Here is an 18,731-nt window from a genome sequence, read left to right on the forward strand (position 1 = left end):
ATATTGATTTACTATGGAAGTGTCAACAGCTTTTGTTTCTTCTTACATTTAATTAATGTTTACAGTATTTTATTTAAGAAGACTAAATAAAAAACTTGAAAACAAAAATATTTATATTTTCTAGCATGCACAGAGCACAGTTACACAATGGTATGTTAGGTGTTAATTTACAAATTTTTTAAAATGTTAACAGTACCAAAATATTTGCCTGTGTTCTAAGACAGCAGATTTTATATCTCTGATTTCATAACATTTTACTGGGTCTGGCTGAGCCGGAATTGGTTTTCCCCTGTAGCAGCCCTCATGGTGCTGTGTTTTATGTTGGGAGCTGGCAGGGTGTTGATAGCACACTGGTGTTGTGGCTACTGCTGAGTAGTGCTTACACAGCACCAAGGCTCTTTCCAACATTTCCCTCCCACAGTGGGACGGGGTGGGCAAGATCTTGGGAGGGGACACAACAAGGACAGCTGACCCGAACTGACCAAAGGGATATTCCAGACCATATGACGTCTGCTCAGTATAAAGCTGGGAGAAAGGAGGAAGGGGGTGGGGTCACCCTTGGTCCTCTGAGGCAACCACTACGCGTATTGGAGCCCTGCTTCCTGAGAAGGCCCGACAGCGCCTGCTGATGGGAAGTAGAGAATAAGTCTGTTTTCTTTTTGTTTCTGCACGTGGACCTTTGCTTTGATTTGCTTTGCTTAGATTAAAACTGCTTTTGTTTTACCCACAAGGGTTGGTTTTTTTTCTATCTTATTTTCTTTCCCTTTTTTGCCCTTTTGAAAAAAAAAAAAAAAGGGGGAAGGGGGGGGGGGGGGGGGGAAGTGGTAGAATGATTTGGTGGGTACCTGGCATTTAGCCAAGGTCAAACCACCACAAACATAAAGTAGTTGAATTCCTGTTGGTTCAGATACTGCCATGATAAACATTAATCCTCTAGGATATTCAGGACCCAGCTATAACAAGCTTTCTTAATGAGGAAAGAAAGAGACTGACTTGCTGATAGTATAACTTTCACAAACTAGCACTTGTATATGTCAATGGTAAAACCACCAGTTTCCTGAGGTTGATACTGAGGTTTTAGGAAAAAAATAGATCAACATGCACAACTCAGTTCTATTAAAGAAAGCTTCTCTTAGATACGTGAAATATAGTACCCTCATTTTGTTCTGCTTTCTGTAATATTAGAGAAATTGTGAGATTGCAGTTGTGAGATGATGTGAAGAACATGGTAAGAAAGGTTTAAAATTGTCGTTTCTCATTTCATTATAATTCATTGAAACCTGGGTCACTGACATGAAGACATCTGGTGTCATCCTTTAAATAAATATAGTTTAAATGGTAAGATTAAATTAGAGCATGAAGTTATCAGCAAAGATTTCACCTAATAAGTGTCCCTGCTGCATCTTCATTCCAGGCATTTTGGCCTTTCAGAAATGCCCCTGTCACACTCAGGCCACTTGTGCCTGGGCTCATGAGAACCACCTGTTAGCCTTTAGGCTCAAATCCAAAGAAACTCTTCTAGAAAAGCCCTGGGCAGTTGCATCTTGCTCTTATCCCCCCGCAGACACTTGCTGCTTGAGCTTCTGTTTTTATTCACAAGTACCTGACAGTGGAAGGAGCATGAGGGTAGAGAGACACTAACAGTGAAAGGCAGGGAAAACCTGGCCCTTGCGCTGGCTGCTCACCACAGAGGTGCCCTGGGGGATGCATCTCAGAGCCACCTGACATCTTTGTAATGTCTAGGCAAAGACCAAGTGTGCTAATGCAGGACCAGGAACACAAGGGTCTGCACTCCACCTTCTGCTTGTGCAGCATGATAGGTTTGCAATTTAAATCAGGAAAGGAGTGAGGAGAGATGGACAGGAGTCAGCAGAGGCAGAATTCATCTGGCATGGTGAGGGCTTTTCGTGAGATTTTAAAAAAATGTATTCCTCTGCTTGTGTGTTCCAGCACACGAGCTGTCAGCAGCATCTCTGGCTGTTCAAAATGACTGTGCCAGCCTCATTCAGCAGGTGAAGGATGGAGAGCTTGTGCCTGCGTAGTCAGTGGCTGTAGCTGCATAAAGTAGCTGCTGAGAGACAGAGCAGATTGGTACACAGATGTATGAGCTGTTGGCTGCCATGGCAGCTCTGCATTCTGCTGTTGCAAGCCCCAAGCCTGCTGTACATAGTTAAGGTGACCTAATAACTCTGGTTCAGAGTGTGGCTGCCACTTGTGGAGGAGAACTGGAGGATGACAGCATGAGGTGTGCTGTGCGTGAAAGCTGGCATCAAGTCCTGGGGATGAGAGCTGCCGTCACAACACTGCGATCTGCTTTCCACATAGCATTTTAATGAGGACAAGTATTGCTAGATACAAATTATGGCTACATTCATAGAGAGAATCTGATACTGTGATTACTTTGTAAGACCCCTGTTTTTGCTGTAATAACACCAGCTTGGAGATATCTGTTGTGAGGTTTCTGAGGATGCAGACTGTGCATGAAGATGTGGGGACCCTAGGCTGTGGTACAGTAGAGGCAGGCTAATGGGAGAAGACATACTTTTGGCTAAAACTTGGGCTACTTGTTCAAAGCTCATGTAATAAAGTAATCTCTATTTATAAAAAAATTCCTTGTTAGCAGATGCCTTTCTGCCATGAAACCTACTGGTAAAGTATTTTAAGAAAGGTTCTTTCTTGGTAGGTGTTTGCATCCATCAGTATATACAGCGAAGTCCTCAAAATCACAGGCAATGAAGCATGGTTTATATTTATTACTGTAGCTGTATTATAAATCTATTGATAAAATTGAATATGGTGACAGAACTTACGCTCTTTTTCTGATCCACACAAAATAGACAATTTTATTCTTATTTTTTTCAGATTACTAGTATGTAAAAAGACAAAAACTGACATGCCCTGAGGGTATACAGTACTACTCCTTGATACATTGAAAATGACCTTTTAAATAATGTCAGGTTAATATCTGATGTGTCTTGCCTCTTAAAGGTAGGGGGAATGCAATGATCTAGCCAGTATTTAAGATTTCATTTATTATAATTTGTAGGTGCATTAAGTTGATTAAATCAGTTTATTTGGGTGGAATAATTTTATTTTCAAATTAATTATGTTTCTGTTCTTAATGCCAAATATCATGGCTAATCATCATTTAGTAAACAGGACAAGAGCATAATAGCTGAGGAATATTGAAAACAATTTCTTTGAGAGTGGAAAATGCCTTAATTTTAAGTAGATGCACATTTTAAAATAAGACATTCTCGTGTTTAGGTATATATTTTCACTCTTCACATAAACTCTGGCTAAGACAGCTTTCATTAATTAGATTTTTTTTTTAATACACTGTATGTATAAATACATTATCACATTTGGAACTGGCTGTGTATAATATGATATTTTTTCATTCTTCTCTGTTTGTGGAGATTACAGCATGGGGAGAGGTAAAATTGTGTTTAGTATATATTTGCTAAACTCTCAGAATAGCAACAGCTCTCCTAGTCCAACAATTCCAAAGGAAGATTCAGGCAGAGAACAAAATTTACATTACCCATGAACTGCTGAGAAGATTTAGCAAGCATAATAAACTCTGAGAGGAAGCATTCTAGAATATATTTATCATTATTAGATATTCATTAGAAAGGCATCAAAACTGGGATTTTGTTTGTTTTCCACAAAATGTTGAAATTACAAGGGTGAAAAGTACTAGCAGGAGAGAAAAAGGAGATAGAGGTTTGCATTGCATTTTCTCAATAAGTGGAAGAAATTGTCTCCAACTCAGGGATGACTAGCTCATCAACAGGGATAACTGGCAATTCTGTGAACTTTTCACGTAGTTTTCTTTGCTTTAAAAAAAAAAAGCAATGAAAAAATATTTGGATTAATTCCTATAATACTTTTCACACACGCTCTATGGAAATAAAAGTAGATAAGCAATATTTTCCCTCACCACCAAAATTTTGTTGTTGCTAGTGGATTAAGAGCTGAGTAAATGAACCAATTATTTTCAGAGCAGCTTTTCCTTTCTTACTGAGTGTAATACTGTCATTAGTGTTAAGATAAAGCAGGCAATGTGCATCACGCACCGATACCGTAAATATCTGTAATTTGTGCATATGCATATTGAAGTATAATGTACAAGTCCTGATATGTATCAGTCTAATGTGCCTTTCCGTACAGAATAACGTACGCTGAATTTACTAGTGATAGCTAAAATTCAAAGAGGTTGAATATTTGGTTCATGTAAGACTGTCTGGCTCAGAATCTGGATGTGTGTTTGAATCCTATCCCCATTATTCACACTATTTGAAGGTTGGAGTGCAGTAGAAATATTGGAGATTATTCAGCATCAACTACCAGATTTGGAAACACAAAGAGTTTAATGCTGTAAAATCAATATGCTAAGCTAAGTGAAGAGGCAATATATAATTTTATGGTATTTTGCTCTTTTTTAATAAGTAAAATAGCGATTTAACTATAACTGAGCATCTTGCAGCATAAACCACTTCTGAGACAGTCTGAAAGTTTCAAGACTAGAAGATTAGCCCCAGTTGCTCTGCTGAGCAGACTAAACTGTGTTTGATTGCATTGTACTAAATATATTCATTGACTGCATTTTTAATCAAGAGTGTATACCAAGTAGAATTTTACCAGGTAGAATTTTCTTTAATAAAATAAAATATTTCAAACTCATGCTTCATAAGTTTCAGTAGAAAACTTAGAAAACTTAGTAGAAATCTTTATTCTTTATGATTCTGGTTTCAACTGTTAGAACAGTAACACAAATTACAAATTATGTGGGGCAGAACAGGTTACTTGCTTGAGAAATGACCTTATGGTCTCCATTCCCTTACCTAAATGAGGCAAGTGAGATGCCTTAAGGTATTCCATCTGCCAGTTTAGAAGGTACAGCTCTCCCAGCAGTGTTCCTCACCCAAGGGCTTTTAAGGAACAAACTTGTGACAGAATAAAAGAATCCTCTTACGGATAATAATTTATCAAAAAGTTTCAGAAGTAAGTGAAATGGAGAGAAGTCAATAGTGAGAAAACCACATCAGATTCATGAATGCTCTGGAAATGGTCTAAAAAGTAAGATGACAGAGCTTTCTGAGAATCAGGAAGGAAAATCTAAAGTTGATACTGAAGAACTTACTGTACAGTGAGAAATAAGGAATAACCATTAACTGTTCCGCATCCTTCACTCTATCCCTTCTCAGCTTTTAAGGAAAATCTAAGGCTGATAGAGGACAATGCAGAAGAATCCCACCATATAGATCAGTTTAATAATAAAATAGCAGGTGAAACTAATTTTTAATAAGAGAATTAACGCACATGAGGAAAACCCCCAGCATGCTAATTATTTGCATGCAATGAGGCAACCCTCCCTGAATTATTTATATGCAATGAATAACTGTAAATTAGTGGTTTGCATTCACAGGACATAAGATATGGGAGTTACTGTTAATAGTTGTCTGAGAATTTCATGTGAGTGTTTAGTGGCAGGCAAATCATATATATACTAAAAGATGTGCTGGAATATTTTTTATTTCTCTCTCTATTTTAACCTATATTTTATATTATAAATTATTTAATTTCTATATTTTATTACAGATATATAAATGGATAGAACAAATTACAAAATATAGGTTATTATAATTCATATCAGAAATTATATGTATATTAAAATATTTTAGAGTATGAGAATTATTAGGAAATGACTATAGAATGACAAGGAAAATATTCTGCTATCGAAGTGCTTGGTGCATCCATGTATTAGCCTCTGGTTAAATTCCTTAAAAAAATATAATACAGTGAGGAACGTACAGAGAAAGAAACGGGAAAACCCGGAGGTACAGGTTGGTCTCTGTTTGAAGAATGAGTAAACAAAATAAACAAACTCATCAGATTTCCAAACATGGTTATATGAATGTAAAGAAGCAACATTTCATACCCACAAAATGTTATGGAAATAAAAATATACATAAACAAAAAAAAGAAGCAGACAAACTTAAGGAGCTGAAGTCCATCAGTGGGTATTAGACAAAATGGCTAGCTGCACTTTCTAGCTCAGGGAGTAAATGAACTTGGGGGGAATATACTAACTTGTCTGTCCTCTCACTGTTTCTTTACTTATCCTTTAAGCATCTACAGTTGGCCACCAATTTAATAATAAGTAGCTAGTAAACAGTATTTGCTTCTCTTAAGTATCACATTAGTGCTTAGTGCAAATAAAGAATTGGAGCATGGTTTCCGGAAATATAAGGTACACTTTGATTAATAGCTGCTCAATGACAGTCCCTGGTGAAGTAGGTGAAAAAGTAAAATAAACTACAGGATAAAGAACTTTTAAACATTAGAATGGTGAAAATATGGGGTGGAACTATTTCTTATTTCTGCAAGGCCTTAGAAATAACTTAAATAATTTCAGAAGACCAAAAGATGTGAGATGATACTCAACTGAGATCTCTAGAAAGTGGCAGACTATTCATAATGATATTAAAAAACATGTAAATTCTTATCTTGTCTTGAAATCCCTACAGGTATGTAAGAGCTGTACTATATTATGTGGAGTTTATATTTACTTAAGTATGTTGCATGAACAAACACATCACTGGAAAAAATGGTAAAGGTCAGGAATGTATCTGCCTGACAATCTGATTGCACAACTTTCACAGCATAAGAAATTCACTACAAAGCTTTCTGGGTGATGCCTCAGTGATGTGACAAACCCAAGAAGAAAAATATCTGTTCAATAACATTTCACTGAAATTGTCTAATAGAATTGAATAACACTTGCTTATTTCTTGGAATGTCTCTTTCAAAGCTGGTCTCTTCCCTGTCTTCTCTGGCTGTGCAGCTGCTTAATTCAGATCCTAAGTTTCAGGCTGTGGCAAGTCCCCTGAGAAACAGAAAGGGAGATTAATGCCTTACTCATCTTTGATTAAGGCACACACACCATACCCACCGTCCCTTCCAGAGTTCTCAGAAATACATATGTTGTCTGGGAGATTAAAGTAGAACTCTTTTTCCCACTTTTCCAAACAGTGTTAGCAGAAAAATACAAAAGACTAAGTTGCTTGTACTCAAGGGCTCTGTATTTTTAGTCCTTCTCTTTAATTCAACTCTTTAACAGTGTAAGGTTTTAAGGACAGATCACAATTTTTCTTAAAATAAAGACTTAATAATAGCATTGTTTTAAGGAGAACTGTGGTTTTGGTAGTAGTTGTTAATTAAAAGCCAATTAAGTTGTGCAATAAATTCAATAGAAAATTTATGATACTTTGAAAAAAATTGATTTTTTATTTCTGAAAAGGCAAATAATAACTGTAGACACCCAAAATACTTTGGGGATTTTAGGTCTCATCTGTCCAAAAAGCTGACTTCTTTAATTTACGTTTCAAGTGTTCATCCAAGTAACAGGCAATGAAGTAAAAAACTGAGCATATAATAATTTTCTCTTCTTTTGGACAAGTACAAAGGAGAAGCCTTTCAAGGTCAAATGATTTTCAAAACTATAAGGACTCTATTCTTTTACACCATATGAGGCTAAAATATATGCAGTTTAGATGGGAGGGTGGTGGAATGTGGCTGGCCTTAACGTCTTCTGTGAAATGACTGTTCCCCAACCTAATTTTCATTGTACGGAGAGATATTTCACAAGTGCACAAAGGGGACAAAGGTTCAACTGTGTATAGCTAGTTTTAGCATGCATAACTGCTAAACTAATCTGATTCTGACCATGAAAGTCAACAATAAACTATTTTCAAAACCTTTTTTTTTCAACAAACACAAATAAAGGGTTGCTTTCTTTGACATTAAAAGTCAAGATTCTGATTTTCCTTATTTCATCTTTTTCTTTCTTTTTTTTTTTCTTCCCCTTGTAATGGACTTATTGTTCCAATAACGGTAATACTGAGAACTAACACAAAGGCAGTGAAGGAAATGCCATTCTGGTACACACTTGAATACTCAGAGTTCTGAAATAATCTTTTCCAGTGTTTCAAGTCAGTGAGCTCGATTTGTTGCAATAACCCCCCAGTAGAGGTCTACCAGAATATCTGATTAGCAGTTCTGTTTTGGTAGAAGTATGAGGGAAATCCAAGAAAACTTTTTCACTGTGTCACTTTCTATCATCACTTTAATATCCAGTTACTGAACAGGTGTAAAAGAACAAGCTTTAAATTACTTACATAAAATATCTCTCTGTAATAAAGTTTGTTGTCTTTGTTTCAACTAATTCACTGCTTAATACATTATTATACATACTGCTATGTATATTAGGAAAGCTAGAAAAATGTACGGAATGTGGGAACTGGTGGAATTAAACAGTGATAAATGAGAAGAAATCTTAAATTTGATTAATAGGGAGACCCAGAATGAGATTGGGTTTGGTTGAATAAAAGATAGGTGGTGTCAAAGTAGTATGGTATATTAATCTCAAATTTGAGTTTGAGTTAAAAGTGTGAAAGCTAGGCAGGCTGGTAAGAGTCAGCTGGAATGAGAATGCAACCTTTAAGTGGTTTTACCAAGTTTGATAGACTGGTCCCTGAAGAAGGTAAGCAGACTTATCCAGGATCCATTACTAAGCCTGTGAATAGAGGTAAGGCTAGAGTCCATTCAATACCTTTGATATCTCCACAGGAATTAATTTTATGTAGTCCCTGCCTTCGAGGGACTGTGAGGACTACTGCTATATGAAGACTGATAGGAGTCAAAACCACAGTTTATTTAACAGTATTGTCAGGAGCATGACCGTGAATGATACAGGATAATAAGTGATCCCCCCATTTGTTTACATTTTATGCTCAGCTGATTTCCTATAAAAAAGGAAATGTTAAGCAAGACTTTCACATTCTGTACCCACTCTGGACTTTTAGGGTACACTTACAATATTTTGGACTTATTCATGTATACCCTCATTCTTATCAGAGTTTTCTACATTAGCAGGTAAGTGCATTAGAAGCCAGGTAGAAAGGGAAAAAAATAATAAATAGTCATGCATAAATCACCTTGCATAGAAGTTGTTCCTCTCTGTCCCATCAGGACTAAATAATATAGACTAAATGGAATGACTTGCATGTCTCAAAGTGATGAGGATCAGTATACTGTGTTGTCTGTTTATCATGAAAATTTCAACACAGGTGCTGAATATCAATAATAAATATCAAATGTCTCTAATAGGTACTGTAACCACTTATGAAATGCACATTTGTAGCACCATTAGGAACCGTATAAGGAAACTCTCATGCCATATGTATCTATAAAATCTGTGAGAATGATTGTTATAGGCCTTCCATAGTTCTGATCTTATCTTTATGAAGTTATAATGTCTTTGTCCGGTCAAAAGGAGCTCTGACACAAATTGTATATGATTTTTTCAGAATCTCCTGCAATGATTTCCTTATAAACTTCAGATCTTAAGTTTGTCAAGGCCTTTAACATTAGAAACAGTTCTATGCATTCTTCCAGGTTGTTGTGTATCTATCTCACTTTATAATATTAGTATCTAATATCCTAATTTTAGTTCTAATAGGTCATAACTTAATGTATCATTGTAGGTAGATAATGTAGGACTAGCTCATCAAACCAGTCTAGTTTTGTCTGGAAAGAACAAATTTTTTGTCCATTTGAATAGAAAGAAATTTTTTGAATAACCAGGTTTAAAATATATCAGAACATGGAAGTCAGCACAAACTAGGTTGTTACAATGACTGCAGGATGACAGATTTATGGACAGGGTGCAGATGACGTGGGCAAGATCTGTAGTTGTGCCTAATTGTATGCATACCATATTGTAGGCAATCTACCAGAGAGATATTGGTTTTTACTGTTAAAATGTAGCTTTAAGAAAGTCTGAAACTGTTCATTTCATTCTAGTTTAATATTAAAATTGCAAATAGGTGAGTATCCTTCTGCTAATTTCTCTTTCCATGAAATAAAAGGTTGCATCAAGTATTAAGAGTGGCCCTGTCCTTCCCCTTCCTTATTTTTTTATGTAACATTTCGATTTATGAAGGTGATACATGTGTAAGCAGTCTGCAATTTTAAGCTTTGCATAATAAGAAAAATTGGATGTAAATAGTATTTCTTTCAGTTTTCAGTGCATCATAATAATGAAGTTTCATAAGTTTGAAATTGGTGATTTTTAGTGTTCTCTACAGAAATTTCAACAAGGGGAATGAAAATAATAGTTATTGAACCCCTTCTGAACTCACAGTAAAAGACAATATGTTACAATGTTATGAAATATCCGTTAAGGATTATTGCAAAATCTCCTCTGGGTTGACAATATTTTTCTTGCTAATCATAAAACAGCATTAGACAAGTATGAAGCAATACGTATGTACAAAACTGTACCAACAACAGCGTTTGAAACAGCTATTTCTGAAGAAAAACAACATTCACGAAATGTAATTAGTACTAAGACAAAATTATTTACGTAGTTTCCTGAAGTGTCCTGTGACCTAACAGTTCTTAAAGATGTCATTTGCAATTTTGTTTCTAACGAGATAGAACACTTGTGCATTTACAATGGTAGTGCGTTGCCAGTTCAGGTTATCTGCAATATGACTTGTGGGATTCTGAAACAGAAACAACCAAAAACCCGAACCAATCAAAGACAAGTTTTTCAAATAATCTACCCTAAATTTTGCACTTGTTTGCAGTGAATTCTGGGGCAGGATATGGGGAGACTGGAAATATTCCTATAACGCTGACATATGCAATAATGCTTTTAGACTATACATAATTTCAATAATGCAATTTAAAAGTTTCTCCAGAATATTGGCAGAAAATACAGTGCTTTGCTTACATTTTAGACTTCAGTGCTGGTAAGATAAAGATAATAATAGACATATGCTAGATATTTTACACTGTTAGGTTGTGAACAGTGCATCACAGTAGACTGTATTTAAAAGAAAAAGTTGATGAACCTGTCATTGATGGTCATCTTTTTTCCTTCATTTGAGAAAAACAGTGTTAAATTTTTCACCACTGCTTTTCTATTATGTCCTGTCTTTTCTGAGGCTTTTCTTGGTTGTTTCCTCAGTGAATCTCATATGAGTATTGAATAGTGATAAGAAAATGTTCAGTTCAGCACAACTGAATTCATATTGTTGTCCCAAATACTGCTACCTTTTTTTTTTTTTTTTCTTTTTCTTTTTGCTGTTGTGCCAGATAGATTACTCTATTTTTGCTATATTTATTCAAGTCCACAAATGGTATATCAGTATTTTAAACTTTTATTATATGACTTGTGCGAAAGTAATATTGCAGTCTGTCACTGAACTTTTACATTTTATTTTGACAGGAACAGACCTGTAAAGATGTTTATGTGGTGGTCAACTGTTTTACTTCTTGGATGCATTTTGCTGGGAGCAGATGCGTGGCCAGCGAAGGAAGGATATGACTTTAGGCCCTATCAGCCCCTAGTAAGATTACGCCACAAGGTACAGATTATTCTCTAGCATTCTGGCTTTTCTTTCATGATCAAGGGATAAATCACACGCCAGCCTTGTCTTGTTTGTGTTTATTGGAATAATGTTCAGAAATTAACTTTTTCAGTAACAACACCTGCAAAAATATAGACTGTATTTGACAAGTAAACAGGAGCTGTTTTGATTTGAAAGCCCAGAAATCTTTCAAAGATAGTGAGCTAAACTCTGTTCTAGTTTCACAAACTAGAGATTATGTATATCGACAGAAAATAAGAGAGACAGCCAGGAGAGGTTCTCTCTTAAAGCAACTGTCAGCATCTGCTTAAGGCAACAACTTGTCCCAGTACTCACTGGATTTCAGACCAAGCAGCAACCAGGGGAAATGCCTGTCAAAGAAATATGGTGTTGAAGTTAACTGATCAACAAAAACTTGTCTGCATGAGGTAGATGTTCACAGTGGTTGCTGAATTTAGGAGTTTTGAACCATGGCATAATGCAGATTTTTCCTGAGATACTGGGTTTCCCAGCTTCAAGCACTATATGCTATTCAAATTTTGCCCACCTGCCACACCTTTGTCATGAATTCAGGATTCCCAAAATAGTTCTCAGCTAACAAATCTTGCTCTTCTTCTGGTAACTACAAAGGAAGCTGCTGTGGTGGTTCTGTAAAACAAGGAAAAGGACTGTAATATCTCCATGGGCTGTCTGAAGCTAGCGTAGATCTGATCAATTTACTAGTTTCTTCTTCGCAAGGTAGTCATGGGAGCAACATCTGTTGGTCTATAATCAGGCCAACAAAGATGATAAAAAGACTTCTTTTCCCCCTTCTTCTGAATCTGTGTGTTTCAACTAGGAGGTCTGAATTATAGCCAGAAACTCTAAATGTTAGTTTCCATTCATGTTTCAAGATCTGGTTAATTTAATTTCTCAATACATTTTAAAAAATATGAAAGCTATTTCTTCTTGGTCCTCAGTTTGAAAAAAATGATCCAGTATCAGGTGATTCTATCTCAGCATATAAGAAGAAGGAATTGATAACTGAGTTTTCAAATGAGTGAAATATTTACCTATTAGCCGATTATTGTATACTGTGTAGGTTAAATATTGAAAGTTTCTAACAGATGGAAAATAAAATAATAAAATTTAAATTTCATTATAAAATTGTGCATCCTATAGAAAATGTTGTTCAATTAAGAGTAAAGAATGCATCAAGCCCCAGTCAAGTAAATACGTAACTGCATAAGCATGCAGGCATTTACTCCAAGTATTTTGCAAAATCAGAAAATTTGCCTTGTCAGTTTACTTCCATTTGATAGCTTTAAACAAAATACAACAAAATAGCACAAGAAAAATGCTTTGTAATCTAGAAGGAATGAGACTAGTGATGAAACCATGAAATGAACCATGTGAGAGAGAAATCACATGTACAGGAAAACCTCAAAGCAAAACCATGAAGAATGTGAGAACATGAGGTATAGTAAACATCATTCCTGAGATTTAGATAGTCCCTGACATTTAATAATTATGAAATAATAATATGTTGCTGTTCCTTAATAATACTTTTAATCCTCTAAGAACTCTTGTATGACACTTGAAGTAGGCTGTCATAAACATTTCAAGTTTAGTATTGAGAGAATCACACACATACATATGCCTGTGTCCACATACACATATATTTACACATGAAAGGTAGAGAGACTTTTCCTCTATTTTTCATTCCTTATATATTTTTGAAAAACATATAAAAGTATGCATACCTACAGAACAGAAGCAAACGACACATCCTGTAAATAGATTTTGTATTTTTAAAAGAAGATAAATCTTAAAGGGAAACAAAATCGATGTTAGAAAAAAAATATAAAGAAGGAAAAAGAATAATGAAAATATGATATGAAAATTTGCTCTGAAAAACAAAGTAAATATGGTGGGTTTTTTTTCTAGGCAATCTCTGGATGTAAAAAATGGTTTAGGGTATAGTTCAGCTTTTGGTGTTATGGAATGCAAACGTTTTCTAAAGTCAATTTTTAAAACCAGTTCTGGCACAGATACGCATATTCAAAACATAAATAATATGGTAAAGGAGACTTTCTGCTTCAATCAAACACAATACATCAAGTACTTAGATTAAGCGACACGATTAGAATACTTGTTACAAACAGAAGATGATAATGAATATCTGCAGAGTCATATTTGCTTTGATGAAGCAATATGTATGCAATTTTATGAGTGCAAAGTTTTTTTAAAAAAAAAAGAAAAAGAGTAATCACTTTTGCTCTAGTAAAGGTGAATTTATCTGACTTGAACAGTAGTCCAACCAGAGCAACTCCAAATGTCAGACTGCAGGGAAAAACAATCATGTAGGTACTTAGGTAATATCTTGAAAAAATAATTGTGTTCATGGTAAGAACAGGCATTCATATCATAAAGGTTTTTTTGTTTAAAAGGGATTATAAACAAATTCAGCTACCTTATGCACAGAAATTACAAGTAGGCATTTAGTCTGAATGTATAATAATGTGAACATATAAGAAGAGCATGCATAGGGGAAAAACTTTATAAACAAGGAAAAACCTTGTACATAAGCAAACACTTTTTTACTGTGAGAGTGACCGACCGCTGGAAAAAATCACCCAGATTGCTTATGGAGTCTCCATTCTTGCATATATTCAAAAGCCATCTGGACATGGTCCTGGGTAACCTGCTGTAGGTGACTGTGCTTGAGCAGGGAGGTGGGATAAGGTGACCTCCACAGGTCCTTTCCAGCCTCAACTATTCTGTGATTCTGTGATACTTTATAATATATAATTAATAATAACAAAAATTGTATTTTTAAATACAATTTATATATTCAAGTTAATGGTTGAGGGATTTTACTGATGAAACTTAAAAAGGTTTGAAGAGATATTTAGAAAAACTTTTTAGAGAAACATTTTAGAAAATCTTTTATAAAAGATTTAAAAAATATTTTTAGAAAATCTAAATATCATAATAGCAAAAAAGAAACACTATTCCTCAATCCACCTCTTTAATAGGTTGATACTAAAATGTGTGATGAATTAAAGTGAGAAGTTCTTCATGTTTTAATAACAAGTATTTGTAGCATAAATTTGGTTGATAAGTTGTTCAAAACCTTTTGAAATCACTTTACTTAGGAAAACATTGATATTATCTATCATTGTACGGTTCCTTACCTTCCCCCGCAATGTCCAAAACCCCTCTACAGCTTCCATAGTTAATGAATCCACCTCTCTTGAGTTATATTTATCATTTACCTGCAACAAATGATCCAACTTGCATAACTGGACACTTGAAATGTTCAATCAGTTTCAGAGGACTAATAGTTTTATTAACTGTTTTATACATCATTTATCCACATGTCCACATGTTTATCCTGTAGCTTTTTACTAATTTTCAGACCCAGGAGGTAGTAGTTTGGTTGTTTGGTAAGTTTATATTGGGATGTGATTCAGAGCTGTGTGGTTCCTTACATCCTGGTTTGCAGAGGAAAGTAAGCCATGCAGGTCGATCACTAGGAAGTCCCAGCACATTTTGCCAGGTGAGTCACCTGGCTCTGTAAGGAGGTCTAAAAAATTACCTAAAGCTCCAGTTTAGAGATTAGAGAACCTTCCAGTTAAGAGACTGCCTGCAAGAGTTTCTGGGTTTCTGTGTGTACCTATGTTGCATTCAATAAAGGACAATGAACATAAATTTTTCCAGGAACGGAATATTCAAATACATCATTATACTTCTCCACAGATGGCATTGTCCGTGTTCTTGGTTCCCACAGATTTTTTTTGGGGGGGTGTAGGGGTGGGGTTAGATCATTTATAATAGATTAAATATGAGGACAGATACTTTATATGGCAATATCTCATGCTACTTTAGATGGAATAGAATGTATAGCTGATTTAATTCTTACGTCACAGTTGTGTGGAACTCATATCCTTCTTCTGTGATGGAAATAAGTATGTGAATTAGTATTATTGATAGAAATCTTCAGTGCTGCAATGGGTGAGAGCCTGCATCCATTTTTTCCTTAGAAGATAATTGTGCTGCCTTTAAGAAACTAGCATTTTCACTGGCAACTGAAACTGCTGGTTTTCAGTCTCCAATATTACTTTTTTTGGGTTAAAATTGTGCAGGGGATGATAGTAAAATATGCTTTAAGTATATAAATAACTAACTTCTGAATCTGAACTGCAGTGTTTCCTAGGCCGATGTGAGAGCAGTCTGACCGTATGTGATGTTGCCATGTTTTGACACTAACCAAAAATTAGATCTAGTGCTGTGGATACTGCCAATATCCCAACTTTGTTCTTTATATCCTTTGAATATGCAGCAATTTCTTACTGTGTAGAAATGTATTTTTTTGTGTTTAACTTGATCTGTAGGAATTAACAGACTATTCTTCAGCATACTTTCTAATTTATCATATGCTGTATTAATGAAAAGTTTTCACTTTGAACTTTTCTAACTTTATTATACATTAGTTGGAACTGCTCTGGTATTACAATGGAATTTTTAATATCAAGTACCTAAGATGAGCTGCTGACTTTCAAGTATCAGGTTTTTTTTTCTGGAAATTTTCTAGCAGAAAATCTGCAATAATTTATAAAATAAAGGTCTAAGAACTTGCAGCAGTTCACACCTAAATTATAATTATGGCCCAAGCTATTTATATATATTTATATAATTATAAAGTTCATCATAAGATCAAACATTTGACTGCATCATTTATATCAAGATAGTCAAAAGCAGGAAGAGATGAGTTGGCTTGAACTAGAACAGAGAAAGAATATTACAAATCACTCCTGAAAATTTATTTTCAGTCCGCTTCACTTGTTAAACTGCCACAGCTTACACTTACATGGATACACTGAAAAATATTAGGCTATGTCTGAATTATATGTGAATTTCTTGTTATGCCAGTTAATCCTTGGTTCTTCATTTGTCAAAACACTGAAAAAGTTTGTAAGGGACTTTCCATTTAGGAGTCTTCTTGCATTCCTGCTGATGTATTATAAGCAATTTGTTAATACCTAGGTTCCCACCTGAAATCGTTAGGAAGTATTTCTAGCATTCTAATGAATATTCTTCTTGTAATTTGTATGGCTATGACAGAGAGCAATGTTTATGCAATATCTTCAGTGAAAAAGTGTATGTTCTGAGATTTCCAGGTATAAACAGGCAGACGGCAGCCAAGAGAATGCTGACTGTTTTCTGATTCTCTGTGAGAGGCTAAAAAATATGGAATATAGCCTGTACATTCGTATGTATATTCCGGAGCATGCCAACTCTGCATATCTAACACATGCACACACAACCTGCCTCTGCAAGCCAGGTGATTCACATGGTTTAGCAGGGAATAGTGTTAACAACAATGCCTCATTGTGAATGATACCATTATGGGTAGAGAGTTGTTTGTTTTCAGTCTCAAGGAGGATTGCTAAGGTATCGTCACCTGGATACCTTTTACTTAGGTCCAGTTCTGATCTTAAGGAGTTAAGACCATTACATTCATTAGGGCTGTAATGCCTAACTAAGAGCAAGCCCTGGCTCTGCAGAGTGGGTGGGGGTAGGAAGAGCAATGGTCAGGGGAATCTGGGTGAAGGAGAGCAGGCAGAGTTGAGGAAATTTGGAATTTGGCCTGGGCCTCAGACTCATCTTGAGCCTCGGTCAGGGCCTGGGCAGGAGCTTCAATCAGGAAAGATCATTTTGTCCACCTGAGTAGGTGGGTACAGAGGGTACAGCAAAGGGGACATGCTTTGTTTTTAACAGCTTTTGTGGATATCTTCTAACAACTGTTTTTGCCATATTGATTGAAACTGTTTCCAGCCTTATCCTTATTTTGCCTTGTTTTACCAAAGGGCTAATGGGATCTGAGTCAGATGTGCAGCAGTCACTCCTGTTTCTATTATTTCTGCAGACTAAAATATTTAACTCATTGTGAAAAACCTTCCTCTTTCCCTTTTTCACTCTCCCTCCTTTCTTACTGTTGCTGTTTGCTGTTAAATTAGGCAGTTCAGCTCTGATTCTCATTAATTTAGGCCTCAGGATTAGGTCAGTTTAGAGGTGTTTAGGTTATATTAGAATTAGGTCCAGTTTAGAAGTGCTTAGGCAATCATGACTGAATGAAACAAAGCAAGAGAAAAACATATAGTGGCACAAGCATGCTCTCTCAGTCTATTAAAGACAAATTTGAATGTATAAGCACAAAGCATAGAATACATGTTCTGCAATTAGGTTTTTGCCCAAAGGTTATAAAATGTTCTCCCTCAAGTAATAGCACATTCTGTGTTATAATGAAACACCTGTAAGATACAGACAGGCTGAGTGTTCAATGATTTTATTTTCATTTAGGGTATCATAGCCAAGAAAGAAATGCACAGAAAGTAGTACTTCAGGATTCAAAAATAACCTGAGCTTTTCTTGTGTGGTCTGGTCTCCAAGAAACCTGAGGTTTATAGTTCATAGGGTTTATCTATCTGTCTGTTTGCCTGCAGGATCTGAGAAGTCATAAAATTTGATCCTCTAAAATCCTCTGTCCTAGAAAGAGAGGGTAAAAAAATTCATTGCAGTAAGATAGAGCAGTGAATTTTGAGGACTAAACCCAGAGCTTTTCCTGAGCATGTCAATGCTGCTCTCAGCTGTAAGGGAACAAGAGAATTTTCTTCCTTCTGAGGCTCCCTGAACACAGTATCTATGTCTTATGCAAATTCCAGGATTTCATTTAAGTAACAAGACTCACTTTTTCTTTTTTTTCCCTCTTAATCATTTGTCTAACTGTAGTCAAGAAGTCTTATGAAAATTTTTATTTTATTTTGCTTTTCTCAGGGAGAGGGAGTACATTCTGCATTCTGATCTGCTTTTTCCTGTGGGCAATAGCATTCAAAAGGCATGGCTAATTTTTTTAAGTCCCATTACAATCATTGTATATTAATAAGGTGATATCAATTAAACATGCTATTTTTGCTATCTCTTACTACATGCTTAAAGCATTTTTTGAAAAAGTGTTAGGAAAGTTGCCTGTAAAATCTCTCTGTAAAATTTCTTCTATAGTCCTTCCAACTAGTTGCTTATTGTGGGGGGAAAAGAGGGATGTCAAAGTCTGGAATTAAGGCAAGCGTGAAGTTGTTCTTTCAAGCTGACCGATGATGCTTCTGTTGCTAACTCACTAGCAACACCTAGCCGTAAACTTTTAGTCAAATCTATGGGGCTAGTGAGAGAAAAAGGTGCATCTTTACTATTGCACTGAACCTTTTGCTGTACCTATCTTTTGTGTTCCTGTTACTGAAAATCACC

General features: G+C 35.5%; 1 protein-coding gene across 2 annotated transcripts in view; it reads left to right on the top strand.

The window, feature by feature from the left end:
* Window positions 1-18,731, top strand: part of FSTL5 (follistatin like 5) — a 333,775-nt gene that overhangs the window by 17,014 nt on the left and 298,030 nt on the right. For both annotated transcript variants that reach the window (XM_074866563.1, XM_074866564.1), the window contains exon 2: window positions 11,303-11,441. In XM_074866563.1, the coding sequence (XP_074722664.1) occupies window positions 11,319-11,441 (123 nt within the window). In that variant the 5' untranslated portion in view covers window positions 11,303-11,318. The remainder of the gene's footprint in view (window positions 1-11,302; window positions 11,442-18,731) is intronic.

This window comes from Strix uralensis, chromosome 4 (genome assembly GCF_047716275.1).
Source record: "Strix uralensis isolate ZFMK-TIS-50842 chromosome 4, bStrUra1, whole genome shotgun sequence".
NCBI lineage: Eukaryota > Metazoa > Chordata > Aves > Strigiformes > Strigidae > Strix > Strix uralensis.